The sequence below is a fragment of the Cyprinus carpio genome, chromosome B10, assembly GCF_018340385.1.
Source record: "Cyprinus carpio isolate SPL01 chromosome B10, ASM1834038v1, whole genome shotgun sequence".
Classification (NCBI taxonomy): domain Eukaryota; kingdom Metazoa; phylum Chordata; class Actinopteri; order Cypriniformes; family Cyprinidae; genus Cyprinus; species Cyprinus carpio.
Window position 1 is genome coordinate 6,983,906 of NC_056606.1, and position 14,960 is coordinate 6,998,865.

The 14,960-nt window shown below is 39.7% G+C and overlaps 1 protein-coding gene across 4 annotated transcripts in view; it reads left to right on the forward strand.

The window, feature by feature from the left end:
* The window catches only part of arl15b (ADP-ribosylation factor-like 15b), a 45,966-nt gene that overhangs the window by 20,199 nt on the left and 10,807 nt on the right, over positions 1–14,960 (forward strand). For 3 of the 4 annotated variants that reach the window (XM_042732280.1, XM_042732281.1, XM_042732282.1), the window contains one exon: positions 4,273–4,481. In XM_042732280.1, coding sequence (XP_042588214.1) covers positions 4,273–4,481 — 209 coding nt within the window. Of the gene's footprint in view, positions 1–4,272; positions 4,482–5,267; positions 5,343–14,960 lie in introns of those variants that run through there. The other variant, XM_042732283.1, reaches the window with a different exon arrangement.

The window sequence follows — 14,960 nt, forward strand, 5'->3', positions numbered from 1 at the left end:
AATTTGATATATTTTTCATAAACAGTTGTTCTTGGGGAGTCACACTACATGACATGCATTTGTCCAACAGACCTTGTGTCTTGTACTGAAAAGATCAAATCAATTGATAATGCAAGAGACATTGTTATTTTATTTTTTCTTAAAATATTTTGTCATATACACTGCTATTCAAAAATGTGTGTTTTTATGCTCACCGAGGCTGCAATTATTTGATCAAAAATACAGAAAAAACTGAAAAGTTTTGAAATACTGTTACAATTCAGCGTAACTGACTTCTATTTTAATATATTTTAAAATTTAATTATTCTCTTGATGCAAAGCTGAATTTTCAACATCAATACTTCAGTCTTCAGTGTCACATGATCCTTCAGAAATCATTCTAATATGCTGATTTCTTATCATCAATGTTGAAAACTTTTTCCATTTTTATGGTAACTTGATGCATTTTTTAAGATTCATAGAGAATGCAAAAGAACAGTATTTATGTGAAATAGAAAACTTTTTTAAGATTATGAATGTCTTTACTCTCACTGTTGACGTTTAATGTGTCCTTGCTGAATAAAAATCTTACCTACCCTTAACTTTTGAATAGTAGTGTAAGAAGTGCATTCAAGTCATTGGATGTATGAGTAAATTAATCAGTCCAGACAAAAAATGTGCATTATGTAATTGACCCATTAGCGAATATCTGCGGACGCATCTGTAACAACATTTTAAGCTGTTATTTCACAATTATTTCACATGTGATCTTTTGAAAAGTAAACTTTGGCAACACATCACCTGACATATCATGACGAATATGAATGTAATTGGACACAGATGTTACATGAGGGCCCGATCAGAAAGGACACAAACTCATTTCTTTGATGACTAATAGTTTTCTCTTCAAGGTAAATTGAGCCCCAGGAAGCGCCAGTGCTTGGATGCGGCACGCAAAGGAAATGTTTAAGATGTCACTCGCTCAATGAACCCAGAGCCATCTTGGCCCGAGTTTCCTTTTTCATATGAGTGATGGGCTGAGGCTTTGAATCTGTCTTTAAAATGAGTGAGTGATGACTAGAATAAGAGGGTGTTGAGGATGCAGGGAACCCGAGGGGAAGGGAGGGCTAGATAGGTGAGGAGAAAAAAATGCTGTAACTGAGATTAAAGAGGGACGTTTCCATTTAGGTTATGTGTATTGAAGCCTGTTATAGAAAAGCAGATGTCACCTTTTCAAAGGAATAGGTTCCCCAAAAATGAAAATACTGAAAGTTTGGATGTCCTCCAACGTAATCACAGCTTTAAATTTTGACCTGTTGCTGACACAAAGCTTGGACCACAATTAAAGTTCTGTGCCATTTTTCCTTCTTTTTGGAGTTTAAAGGCTCAAGTCCCCCTTAAGGGTGTAGCAATATATTGTGTCACAATATATCACAATACAAAAATGCAACAATATGTATCATGGAAAGTGACATTACAGTAATAAATGTTGAGGCAGATTTAGTTTAGGTTTTGTTTTTACATATAATCATTGATCAGTACACATACAAAGAGCACATCAAATATGGTAAACCCAGAAGCTCACACATTTTATGAATTATTAGTCATCATTTAATAATAAAAAACAGTTATTAATAAATAAAAAACATTTAAATATACTTTTTAAATATATGTAGTCATGAACAGAATGTCTTTCACATAATTCTGTATTTTTAGCTAAGTGGGAAAATGGCTTTATGGATAATGAACGACACTTTTTGTTAACTGTTTTGAATATGAAGTAATATTTTATAAATTTTGGCTTAGTTTGAAGTATCATCAGAGTGTCATATTGTGAATAGTATTGTGTATCATGACACAGCTGTGTTGTTCCAACCTTTATCCCCCTTCATTTTTAACTGCATGGAAAAGAGCGGCCAGCACATTCTTCAAAACTTCTCTTTTTGTGTTCCTCAGAAGAAAGTAAATGATGACAAATGTTCATTTTTGGGTGAACTCATCCTTTAAAAGTGAATTCTTATTGGTGAGAAAAAGGCCACAATGGGAGATCGCCTTGAAATTAAAGAACCTCTGAATTCTCCTTGAAAACCGGTATAATTATGTCCAGTTTTCCTTTTAAGCACTTTGGAAACCTTTCCTCCAGACCTCCAACGAGTTCAGTTCAGTGTCAGGGGCCTGCGGAGCGCGACCTTATTCCCCAAAAAATATCAGTGTAGGGTTACGGCTGGGAAATTAACCTTGAACCTGACGCGGAAGGCTCATGTCACACTTTATTGATGGAGGTTGTGTGCCGGCTTGGCACGCCGGCTCTCCCACCGTTTACCGTTCTCACATGTTATTGCTTGGTCTGCCCGTCTGGCCTGTGTTTTGGGTCTGCGTGAGTGATGTCAGGAAGCCGGTAGACGTTCAAAGCGGAGTGCTGTCTGCGTGCATTTCCCATCAGTGTCACGATGACACCCTGTACGATCTGCCAGGCTGACAGACGCAACAGAGAAGGGAGCCCCACATGCTCACATTTACCATCTCGCAGCGACCATCTGAAAGCACTTAGCAGACTCTCTCTCTTTGTGTCTCTGGACCACAGCCATGATGTAATGATTTCTGCGAAAATGTGCTTTAGTTGCATTATCACATGAGATTGTAATGCACAGGCCCATTGCTGATAAATGCTGTTTTGTTCCGTCACATTGTTTTCGTCTTAATGCACATGTTTATGCATTTGAAATGAAAGTAAACTGCTGCTTTTCAAGGCCCAAGACCTCCCAGCGTTTTGATTTTATATTCACAGCCAGTAGATGGAGACTCTGAGTAAAACTATACAAAAGTCAAGCCACAAAGAAAGTGTTGATGCACATTTGAGACTGATGGGATGTCGTGTTTTGGAAAAGCCAGGCCATATAGGAAAGAAATATCAGACTGAGTGATTATGCGTTAATAGTGCTTGGTAAAATGGCAACAGCAGATCAAACGCCTGTTAATTAGATGAGTCAGCCTCGGACATGGCCTGTCTGTGAGGATCCCAAATATTTATTGTGAGTCACAAATTGTCTAAACATCTGCAAAAAACATTATTATTTCCTTGGCCAGCGTGTGCTATTGCTGTCAGGCTTGCATGTCAGTGGTTGGAAAGCTGTTCCCGAATTCCGCAATGGATAATACCTAATAAGAAATGGAAGTATTACATTGTGCATCATACACAGCGATGATATCGGGGAATCGAGCTCTGAAACTCAATCTGATAGGTGGAGTCTGTTCCAAACGTGAACCGAGACCTCTAGAACAGTTTTAGTGCTGATAATTTGGCGAGGCATGACTAAGAGCTCAATTTGTGGTGTGACAAAGGCTTAGAAGTTTGGAAGTGGAACCATTAAGCTTGCGTCCAGTGTGTTTAGCGAGGGCAAAAAAGGATCGCGCAGCTGTTTAGTGTCAAGCAAACAGCTTATACGTCTTGGCCGAACTTCAAGAGCTTTGAATAAAGCCGTCGATTACTGTCTGGCATTGATTTAAGACGCCACCTTATTTGGATAGCATTCTGTTTATTATTTCATGCCTCGAGATGAAAACAGAGAAATAAAGCTACTTTTTAGGACTCCTCGTCATAGGATATGATGCGCGCGAGGCATGCTAGTAATTAATAAGACAAATTCCATTTGGGAGACTCACTAGGACGAGAGGTATAGACAAACTGGTCTCTGTTTTTTCACGGTTAGGGTACAGGCCCCGCAGTGACTCACTTTAACCGAAGCCATGTTGCGCTTGTGTGTCTTGGTGGCCACATTTTTGTACCCCCAAATTGCTGTGCACAAAAGAAACCATATGTTCACTGTAAAAGTGGGCCCATTTGAACTGTGCTGTAGACTGGCCATCAGAAAGAAACCATTTTAATATGCTCTCAGGGTCGACTTGTTGCGTTGAGCGCTCTTCATTTGGACACGGCTTTTCCCACAGGCCTCCCTGAGCGAGAGTGCGAGTTGGCATGTGTTCTTGAAGTCATAAAAATACATAATGCAATATCCGCAATGATTTTTGAAAGGAGGTCAGGGTCCTCACCAAATGGATTCCAGCAATGTTCGAACCGATGCTGTGTCGAAACACGATGTAGTCCGTTTCCCGCTCAGTTGCCAGAAAGTTTCTCGTTGTGCTTTTTGTTTAGAGCTCTGCCTTGTTTTCGTCGTCTGATTTATGTCGGACAGGAAAACCACCTTTTTTCGGCAAAGGGGTTGATGTGTGTATTAAATGTTCTGACTTCCTCGCTGCGATCCTGATGGTGTGAATTTGTGTTTTGTGTTGCAGGAGCGGATTCAATTAAAAAGTACTGGAGCCGGTACTACCAGGGCTCTCAGGGGGTGGTGTTTGTTTTGGACAGCGCTTCGTCGGAGGAGGACTTGGAGGTGGCGCGTATGGAGCTCCACTCTGCCCTGCAGCATCCGCAGCTCTGCACGCTTCCCTTCCTCATTCTGGCCAACCAGCAGGACAAACCTGCTGCCCGCTCTGTACAAGAGGTAACCTAATACTCGCTTAATACTTCCCTTCCTCACCCTGGCTAACCACCAAAACAAACCTGCCGCCCACTCTGTACGAGCCGTAACTTTACACTCGCTTAATACTTCCCATCATCGTATTTGCCAACCACTGGGACAAGCCTGCCGCCCCCTTTGTACTAAAACGAACCTAATACTCACTTTATACCTCCCATCATCATTATATACTGGTCATACACTCCATTCAAGAGTCATCTCATGTCATTCCAAACCTGTATGACTCACTTTCTTCCGGGAAATGAAAGTCAGCGGGGTCCCAAACATGAATTACATGTATAAAAAATAAAAAAAAATTTTAAATATCTGTTTATGTTCATCATATATGTTCAGCAGGTTTCCTAAATCCAAAGTCCCTTTTAAGGCAAAATGTCGTCTGCCCTAGGCAGCTATTTCCAGTCATGCAGCTGCAGCTCATATATGCTTTAATCAGAATAGAACGAAATTTCCTCAAACTTTTGTATCAGTGTAACATTAAAATAACAATCTGGCAACAATATCGTAAATTGTTTCTTTAGCTCAAATCACTCAAAAACACCCCCAAAAATGGATGCCTTTATGAAAACTGCACAGCGGGACCATAGCCCCCATATTTAACATTGTTTTTTTCTTGTTTTTGTAACTTTTAAGTTGTGCACTCTTTAGCTCAATTTTGGCATGCTTTCATGGGCAAAAAATTATGGAACTTTTCACGTGAGGAACGTTTTAACCTTACATTAATTTCCTGATCTTGCTTTTTTTCTCCCACAGAATTTCAGCGAAGAATGGTAAATGCAACCACATCTTTAGACCTTTGCTGATTTACAAAAATGTGTACCACTTTTGAGATATTTATTGTAAATGTTGAATGATTATTTCACCCCAAAATGAAAATTGTCATCAGTTACTCACCCTCATGTCGTTCCAAACCTTTACGAAATTTGTTCATCTTTGTAACACAAATGAAGACATTTTTAAACCTTAGATAAATTTGAAACTTGAAACTCTTCAAAACATTCGTAAAGAGGTCAAAAAATGAATTGGAGATTGAGCCAAGTCTTCTGAAGAGACGTGATAGGTTTATATGATGATTTAATTTAGGCTTTTGATCAGCGAGCGTAAACAGAAGCTCAACCACACTTTACTTGATGCACAAGAACAAAACGCATTGGTTCTTTCAGTGGAGGGACAGAAATTTCTCAGATTTGATTAAAAATATCTTTATTTTTCTTCAGATGATGAAAAAATCTGATGGGTTTGGAAAGACATGTTTGTGAGTTTTTGTTTTAGGATTTTTGTTTATAATCTGACCAAAAAATTCCTCCATGTGGTTCACTTTCAGAATGAAAATTCTTTCATCATTTACTCACCCCCCACTTGTACCAAACCTGTATGAGTTTCTTTGTTCTGTTGAACACAAAAGAAGATATTCTGAAGAATTTTGGGATCTGAACAGTTGACGACTTCATGACATCATTGACTTCCATAGTGTTTTTTTTTTCCTACTATGGAAGTCAATGGTGCTCATCAACTGTTTGGATCCCAACATTCTTCAGAATATCTTCTTTTGTGTTCAGTAGAAGAAAGAAACTCATACAGGTTTGGAACAAGTGGGGGGTGAGTAAATGGTGACAGAATTGTCATTCTGAAAGTGAACCACTCCTTTAAATGATAACAACATTAGGCAACACTCTGTCTGTTTCAGAGGATTCAATTGTTGTTTGCAAACACTGACAGGCCGCAAGACATTCTCCCACAGATCTGCAGCACCCAGCTTACCCACTTTCTCAGGCTTTCCTGACAATATGTCTTTGTATTGTTGGGAGCCCAAAACACTGGTGGTGTGGGGAAACACTACAGCTGTTGTCCCATCTCATAAGAGTGTATTCATTTTACCGATGACTGTATTTGAGATTCTTTCAAACATCATTTCAAAAGCAAGTGCCATCGAAATTAAGATGAATTGCTGGCCGCTGTTGGTAATAGCAAACAGTTGGAATGTGTGGCATGTCTCTGCTGTCACATTTCTATTTTAATGGTCCTCTTGTCACTTTTATGTTTGGAGGATTGAGTTACTCAGCCTGTGCGTCTTTTCCTGAATGATTTGGTGTCTGTGTGTGTTACTTGGCTGATACCAGTCGTGTTGGTTTGTGTGTCTGTGTGTGAGCGTGCATGCACGCACATCTGCTCCGAGTGGAGAAATCGGTCCACGGGCTGCAGGGTATCACCCAATGCACAGAGAGCTAATTAACTGGCTGAGAAGTGGTCCTGAGTGAGCAGTAAATATCTGCCTTTGGAGAATAACACATCCCAGTTCACTGATGAGTGTCAAACGGGGCTTTTCAGTTGGCAGCGACACTAGCTCTCCTTGCTGGAGATACAACTTGGGTTACACAATATCGGTCCTGACCAGCTTGTTTTCCATTAAATTGCTCTCAATCGATTTCAGACTGGATCAGATCTCCTGAACCTCCTATGGGCATTTTTTGAAAGAAGAAAAGTTCCACAGTGCAGAAAACAGAAAGGGAACTGGTCAAATATTTTTTGGTCATTATAAGGGATAAAGTTGCTGCCAGCATCTATATAAAAAAAAAAAAATCCACTGTTGAATTATGTTATGAAAAACTTTTTGGGTGACAAATTACATCAAGCTGATTTTTAGCTTCACCGCTGTTTAAATGTACCTTTGAGGCTTTATATAAATAAACCAAAAAGTATTTTCTTATTTTAATTTTTTGGACTGTTTACTTGCCACAGCGCTGCATTTGCTGATTAATTCCACAAGTCTTCAGCCAACAGCCTTGCTGTTAAATGTAATCTAGAAATACAATCCTCCCTCTATACTACTTCATCTGCACATGCTATTCTGTGGAGACATTTCAGATCGTTTTTCATTTTTGCCAGATATAAATTGCTGAATGTATCAAATGAAGGTCTGCATCGCAATGTGGTTTGCATGGAAGTGGCCTGTACGCCAGCATCAACCTGTTTTGTTTTATATTTCAGGGTGTGAACTGTGATGGATCATCTGTCTTGCCCTGAATGACCATTTCATAATGCTTTTGATTCCAGTAAACATTTCTGTACTTCTAAGGTTACTAAGTAATCCACCTATGTCAAGAGTTTTCAAATATTTTATTGCCAGGGAACTCCAAATATGATGATCCCCTTGCGAGGAACCCCCTTCCCAAAATATGCATGCAGCTGTGTATTTTCCATTATGCAGATTCTTAAAAAATAGTAAACCTGATATTTTAAAGATGGCGTGTTGTTTGCAGAGGTGAATAATTACTTTTTATTTCAATTTATACTAAATCCTAAATAAATTACTGAAGACTAGTGACAAGACATAAGACAACTTGGACTTATTCTTCATAAATTTGAGTCTCGATTGCCTTTACTATAGTTTGTATTTTGACATTTGCAAATAAATATTTTGATTTACAGTAGGTTACTGTTAAGAGATGAGTTTGAGATGACTGAGCATAGTTTTTTGTTGGATTAGGGTTGAGCAGGAGCAGGAGGACTAACTAGTCGTCCTCCAACCAAATGGTTGATTATTGAAGTTTATCTAGATTTAAATGTTTAGCTTTAATGATTTTTAGCCACGTTGCACTAGATACGACTAGTTGACTGATCATTCAGGCAACCCAATGACTAGTCAAATTTGAATATATTTTCGCACATCACTAAACAACATGTGGTTATGAGCAGTTTTGCCCAACTGTGTTTGGATTAGAACTAGTCAAGTGTAAAATTTCTGTCTTGCACACGATATGACGCAGGAGAAACTGAAAATAATGTGAATTTCAAAAGAACCCATTTGTGTTGACTGCTAGATTTATGACTATGTTTTCCTCTGCTCTTTATGAAGATGAGACGAAAAGCTAATTTTTAGGACCTGTTGAGATGTTTGAGTATGAGAATAATACAAGTGATTAAGAATGTGGCAGTAGGGACCTATTGTACCGAAATTGAATAAACCAATGCATGACTGTCTCAACAACCACATGAAAAATAATGTATAATTCTCTCCTTCTTGTGTGCCAAGTTGACCAGAGGCTGCAATTAAGGTTGCTTAAGGGGACAAATGTAACTATACAAAGCACATTTTGATGAATGAGATTTGAAAGGGAACAAGGAGTTTCTTTTCTTGCAGATCTGGAAATCTGTCATCAAATCACTGCACTGTTGACAGTCCAAAGCCAAACTGATGGAGAAAAGTTGTGACAGCACAAAATTGATGAAGATCTAGAAGAGAAAAGCCAGTTAGGCAGTTAGTACCATTCAGTTAGCACGTTAACAAAAGACTAGATCCAAGAAGAGATGTGAGAATCCGGCTCAGTTCAGTCAGTATAGACCTGGAATCTGTGTCCTTCGTGGTCACACAGCTATCTGGGTCCGAACAACAGACCCGTTTGTTGTATTCCTCGGGGGCTCGGAATTTGCTCAGCCGACATTGGCATGGTTTTCAGTGCTGGGTGCCAAGGCCAGTGTCTGATCAGCAGGAGAAACACCATTCTCCGTCATACCACACGCACACACACACTCACTCCACTGTCTGGGTGTCTGTCTGGCTTTACGCCCCTTCCTCAGTCTCTCATGTTACTTGCTGTGGGAAAGATTGGTGCTGTCCATTTTTGCTCCTTCCCTAACTCTGTCTTCTTTCTCATTTTGATTATGCAAAGATACTAGAGTCCAGTGACTCTTTAGACCAGTGGTTCTTGACTGGTTTCGCTTCAGGACACAGGTTGACATTAGACATGATCATTTATTAATATTACTAAGTAAATCTCAACACGCTTGTCTTTATATTTTGAGCAGGAACAGACTCTCAACACTTTAAGATTTCTGTTTTGCTTGGCCACATTGCAAAGAAAAAATAACAACTTTATTCAAAATTTTTTTTTCTCTTTCATGTCAGTCTTCGTGGCTGAACCACTGATGTCACTTTGACTATTTTATCAATGTCCTAATAATCTTTCTGGGCCTTGAATGTGGTAGTTGAGTTGCTCTCAGTGGAAGGTCAGAAAGCTCTTAGATTTCATCTTAATTTGTGTTATGAATATGAACAAAGGTCTTATGGGTTTGGAACGACTTGAACTATCCATTTAAAGCCTCAGCTTTTTCCATCAACAGTTTACTGAGCAAATGCAGAAGCATCAGTCTTCCTATGACTAATGACTGTTTTTCTGCATTTGCCAAATCAGTTAAGACTATGAGGCAGACATCATATCATGTCATTAATATTTATGAGCAAAAATGTAAAAGTTTCAATGTAACAGAAGTACTTTAGATTGAAAATTACAAGAAACATATGCATGAATTGAAAATAGGGTGAATAGAAAATAGGGTTTCTATTTCAAGCCACATTTTAAGCTTTTTATACTAAAGTAAATATAAATATTTCATCCTTGTTTCATCCTATATTTAATATTGTCTGGTTTACTTACATAGTTATGCTCATTGTTTTGGAGATTGCATAACCTGTCCATATTGGTATTTGTCTAATTTGACATAGTTTGGCTTTGATCGCCAGAAAAAATGATTTAAATAGAGCTACGATGCATTTCTAAACCAGTCTTACAATTCTAAGGAAATTACTTTTTCAAAGCAACACTTTAATGTTGACTATTACAGGTGTGTGTGTACTTTTTAAATCCCTTCCTCATGCTTAAGATACAAGACTCTTGTATCTTTGATATATGGTACCCCTGGAGCTCTATGGTCCTCAAATGTAAGGGCTTGGCAGTTGAAACTCTACCCAGCAGAGTCACAGTCACTGGTGTAATTTACTGCCCCCGTCTCCCCATCTGCTCTTTGGAAGCAGCTCCCCCCATGTGGTAATGGAAGGGGTCAATGTCTTACCTTTAAAAGAACCGCCCGGTTTTCCCCTGCATGACCCAGACCCCCTCCCCTTCTCCTGTGGCTGATCTCACTGGTTTGTGATTTAGAGTAATAATAAAATTACCACGGCTCTGGAAGTAGACATGGCACCCGTAACATCTGGCTTTAATAAAGTTATGACTGATAGAGATGGATGCACACAGAACCAACATGAGTGGGAGACACACACAGACCCCCAAGCTCCAGAACTGGACCTGTTTCTGATGACTGATCAGATCTTCGATTTCTCTCCACTAATGCATGCAGGTGCCATTTTACATCGCTTGCCTTACAGAGAGAGCTGGAAAACAAACATGTTTGGTGTTTGGCTTATCTGCTCCTCTCATGTCCTCACTGACCCTTTTGCTTTTCTCATTTTCAATACTCACACACCCTGCTTTCTCAAGGATACTCTCATTCCTGGACGTTGCTTGCTCGCCAAATTCATTTAGCTATACAATGGAATTGAATCTCAACGTGTTGACCAACACTGAGCAATGAGATGTACAACATACCTTAAGGCACTTTATGTAACTGGTCCTGAGTGGTTTGTTGTGAATCTCTAAAATACATTGGGCGAGGAAAATCTTGAAGTCCTCATTGCCATCAGGCGCCATCAATTGAATGTTTTCTTGGGGGAGGAATTTTTCCTCGTCCTGAAAGATGTGTTTGAGATGTGAAGACAAAGGCCATCTTGTATGTCTGAAGGAGACTGAACTGTGGTAGAACTGTCTGGCTGGGTGGACTCTGTATTCTGTCTGGCCTCAAAAGAAACATGCTGGCCAGACGTTATTATGTGTCTCGGCTGGCAGCCTGACTCAGGGCATTCTGCTGGGAGAGGTCACTGGTGCTGCCACATGGAGTACTTCTGTCTGGTGGCAGTGCCCAGTGTCTGAACAACCAGCAGCCATCTGCTTGAAGACCATATGGTCATGGATCCTGGATAGATGATGCAGTTGAAGTATCCAAATTCTTGAAGTCCAATTGTGTGGTTTTTGGACAATGTGCTTTATTGAGATTACAGCACGCAAACCAGAGAACAAGTTGTCATCGAGATCACGGTAAATAATTTATTGTGGTGCACAAAGCATTTCACGGGGAAACATTGTGTGCTGGAACATCTTATAGTTTCTTGATGGCAATTAGTGTTCTTTCCTCTGCACTTTGAACGGACGTGTGACGTACCGTCTGGCAGATGATGCCCACCGTCTGTATAGAGCTGACTGTACAAGCAAGGCAGTTCTGCAAAAGCTCACAAGCATTGACAGAGGAGATCCAGAGGATGTGTCTAAGACACCACCATGTGTAGGCAACACAATCCGTTTTGTGTTGGATGTAAAAGTGTGTAGGTTATGCAATCTTTTTTTTTTGCAGATTTCAGTTTACTTTGGTAATGAATAATTGTTTTTGTTTGTAGATTTTCTCTTCAAACCATGAGGGCTGTCCGGAAAGTATCCAGCCATGTAATATAAAAAATATGAGGTGAGAGATGCAATATAACGAAAACAGCCAAAGCTATGGGCAACTGGTTATTGGCAGCTTCATCACGACAATGTGCCTGTCTATGTCTCATGCAGAGTTTTTTGTTGAAACATGCTCTTCAAGTGACTCTCAGAGCAGTACTGGAGATTATATTCATGTACTCATATATTGAAGTGGCAAAGGCTGAAAACACCACGAGCACCATGCGGGCTTCAGTATGTGTGTAGTAAACGAAACCACACACGTGCATGATGAACATGCAGGATTCATAATAGTTTTTAAATATGAATAACAATAATTTTGTGGCTTAATATTCCCAGACAGTTCGTATCGCATTTTAAGTTATTTACTAATCTAAAATTTGGCAAATTCTGTGACATTCCATGTTATACAGTAAATTAAATTTTTAGGAATGGATTTTGTGATTCCGTCTGCATTTTCCATATCACGGAAGTCATAGGCCCCTACCTAAAGCCCAAATTTGGCACCCTGTGACTTCTTGCTTTTCCCAAAACTAAAATCACATTTGAAGGAGACTGAGGCACCATTGTCTTATGTAAAGGTTTTTTTTGTATCTTGTATATTCTTTCATAAAGGTCTCTATTTTTCATATTACATGGCTGGATACTTTCCATATAGCCGTAAATGTACATCAGTAGTTTTTAGTCCTGATCCTGGGAACTCAGCACTATGCAGATTTTGATTGTCTCTCTTATTTAACACACCTGATTCGGAGATTAGCTTGCTAGGAGAGCATCGTGAGCTTAAGTTCTTGTTGTTGTAGAGTTTTTATTGTAGTGTTCAGAACTACTCCTTACTTTAAATGTTAAAGGGGTCATGAACTGCCTTTTTTATTATTTTGTACTGTTCTCTGAGGTCTGCTTATAATATTATCAAGATTTTTTACATTAAAAACAAAACATAATTTAGAAGTAATAGGCTATTTTCTGTAATGTTGTGACACCCCCCCCCCCATCACATTTACGTTTAGCCATTTTGCAGACGCTTTTATCCAAAGTAACTTACAGTTGGGGAATACATAAAGCGATTCTTCTTAAAGTGGCAAACAGACACAGGAAATGCTCGTAATACCAAGTTTCAGGCATTCGTTCAAATAAGTACAAGCTAGAAAGGGAAGGAATAAAGAGAAGGACAAAGTTTTTATTTATTTATTAATTTTTTATTTTATTTAGGATGAAGTCAAGTAGCATCAAAAGAGATGAGTTTTTAGCTGTCGCTTGAAAATTGTCAGGGATTCAGCATTCCGGATAGGGATGGGAAGATCATTCCACCAGCCAGGAATGCTGAATGAGAATGTTCTGGAAAGTGATTTTGAGCCTCTCTTTGATGGTACCACGATGTCACGGTGTCGCTCACTAGCGGATCTCAGACTTCTGGAGGGGATGTAGATACGTAGTATTGAGTGGAAGTAGGCGGGTGCTGAGCCTGTGGCTGTTCTATATGCAAGCATCAATGTCTTGAATTTGATGCGAGCCGCAACCGGTAGCCAGTGCAAGGAGATAAAGAGAGGTGTAACGTGGGCTCTTTTGGCCGTGTAGAAGACCAGTCATGCCACTGCATTCTGAATCATTTGAAGAGTTTTGATTGTGCTTGATGGAAATCCAGCCAGAAGAGCATTGTAGTAGTCCAGCCAAGAAATGACAAGGGCCTGGACAAGATGTTGCACAGCATGCTCTGTTAGAAAGGGCCTGATCTTTCTGATGTTGTGCAATGCAAACCTGCAGTCTTTGCAATGTGGTCAGCTGGTCATCAAAGATTACATCAAGATTTCTGACTGAAGTTGATGGGGTAATTGTAGAAGAACCTAGCTGGATGGTAAAATCATGCTGTAGAGTTGGAGTGGCAGGGAAGACAATAAGCTCAGTCTTTGCCAGGTTGAGCTGTAGGTGATGTTCTTTCATCCATGCCAAGATGTCTGCCAGGCAGCCTGAGATCCGTGCAGCTACCGTTGGATCCTCTGGCTGAAATGAGAGATAGAGCTGTGTGTCATCAGCATAGCAATGGTAGGAGAAGCCATGTGCCTGTATGATGGGACCCAGTGATATAGTGTATATGGGGAAGAGATGGGGTCCAAGAATTGATCCCTGAGGAACCCCAGTGACCAGTTGATGTGCTTTGGAAACCTCCCCTCTCCAGGCCACCCTGAAAGACCTACCAGTGAGATAGGATTCAAACCAGCGTATTGGAATCCCTATGATGTCCAGTGATGAGAAGATGGACAGGAGGATCTAATCATTGACAGTGTCATCAGAATGCCCTGTTTGAAAACGGCGTGGCGGATTGTAGACTCGGAAGTGAACACCCACTGCTATGATTGGCTAACAGTTGTGTATGTTTGACAGCCTACATCCTTTATAGATGGAAGCTGCTGGGATTAAGGTTAAAAAATTCATAAATACTCAGTATATCAAATGATCTGTAATAACAGACAAAGCAATAGTGACCACATAATAAAAACAGTTACTAACACTTGTGTGGTGCGACATCGGATCCAATATAGTCTGCACACTTTAAGTTTCAATCTTTCTGAAAATCCTCTGTCGAATTTGCCTTGTTTGTAAATGAATATGTGGTCACTATAAAAAAAAAAAAAAAGTTATTTCTCACAAGGTTTGGTATTTCATTAAAAATAAAGTTTATCAAATGAAGTTTATCGTTTGGTTACTGCGTAGACCTGTGTTTGCTGCTGTTACAATGTACCTACTGTGTGCGTGAATTGGTGGGCGGGGCTAAGCAGGCAGCGATGTAGAAGCAAAGATTGTTGACCTGGTGACCACTTTTTTTTATACACCCCATTCCCTGACATAGAAGCAAAATCATTTAACTTAGCGGCTATCTTTGGAATGCCTCCTCGGGCATCCAAGTGCAGCTCCTATCTTTTTGAATGGGGAAACATCAAATTCTCCAAAACTGTTCACCAAGCTTACGATTAAATTTCATATTCAAAATCACCAATGAATTTGACAGAAACTCTCATAAATGTTTTCTTTTGCTAGACCAGTCAGTGTGCATACGCTGTCCTAAGCTCACATCTCAGAATGCTGACTGTTTCTTTTCCAATGCATGGTACGGCAT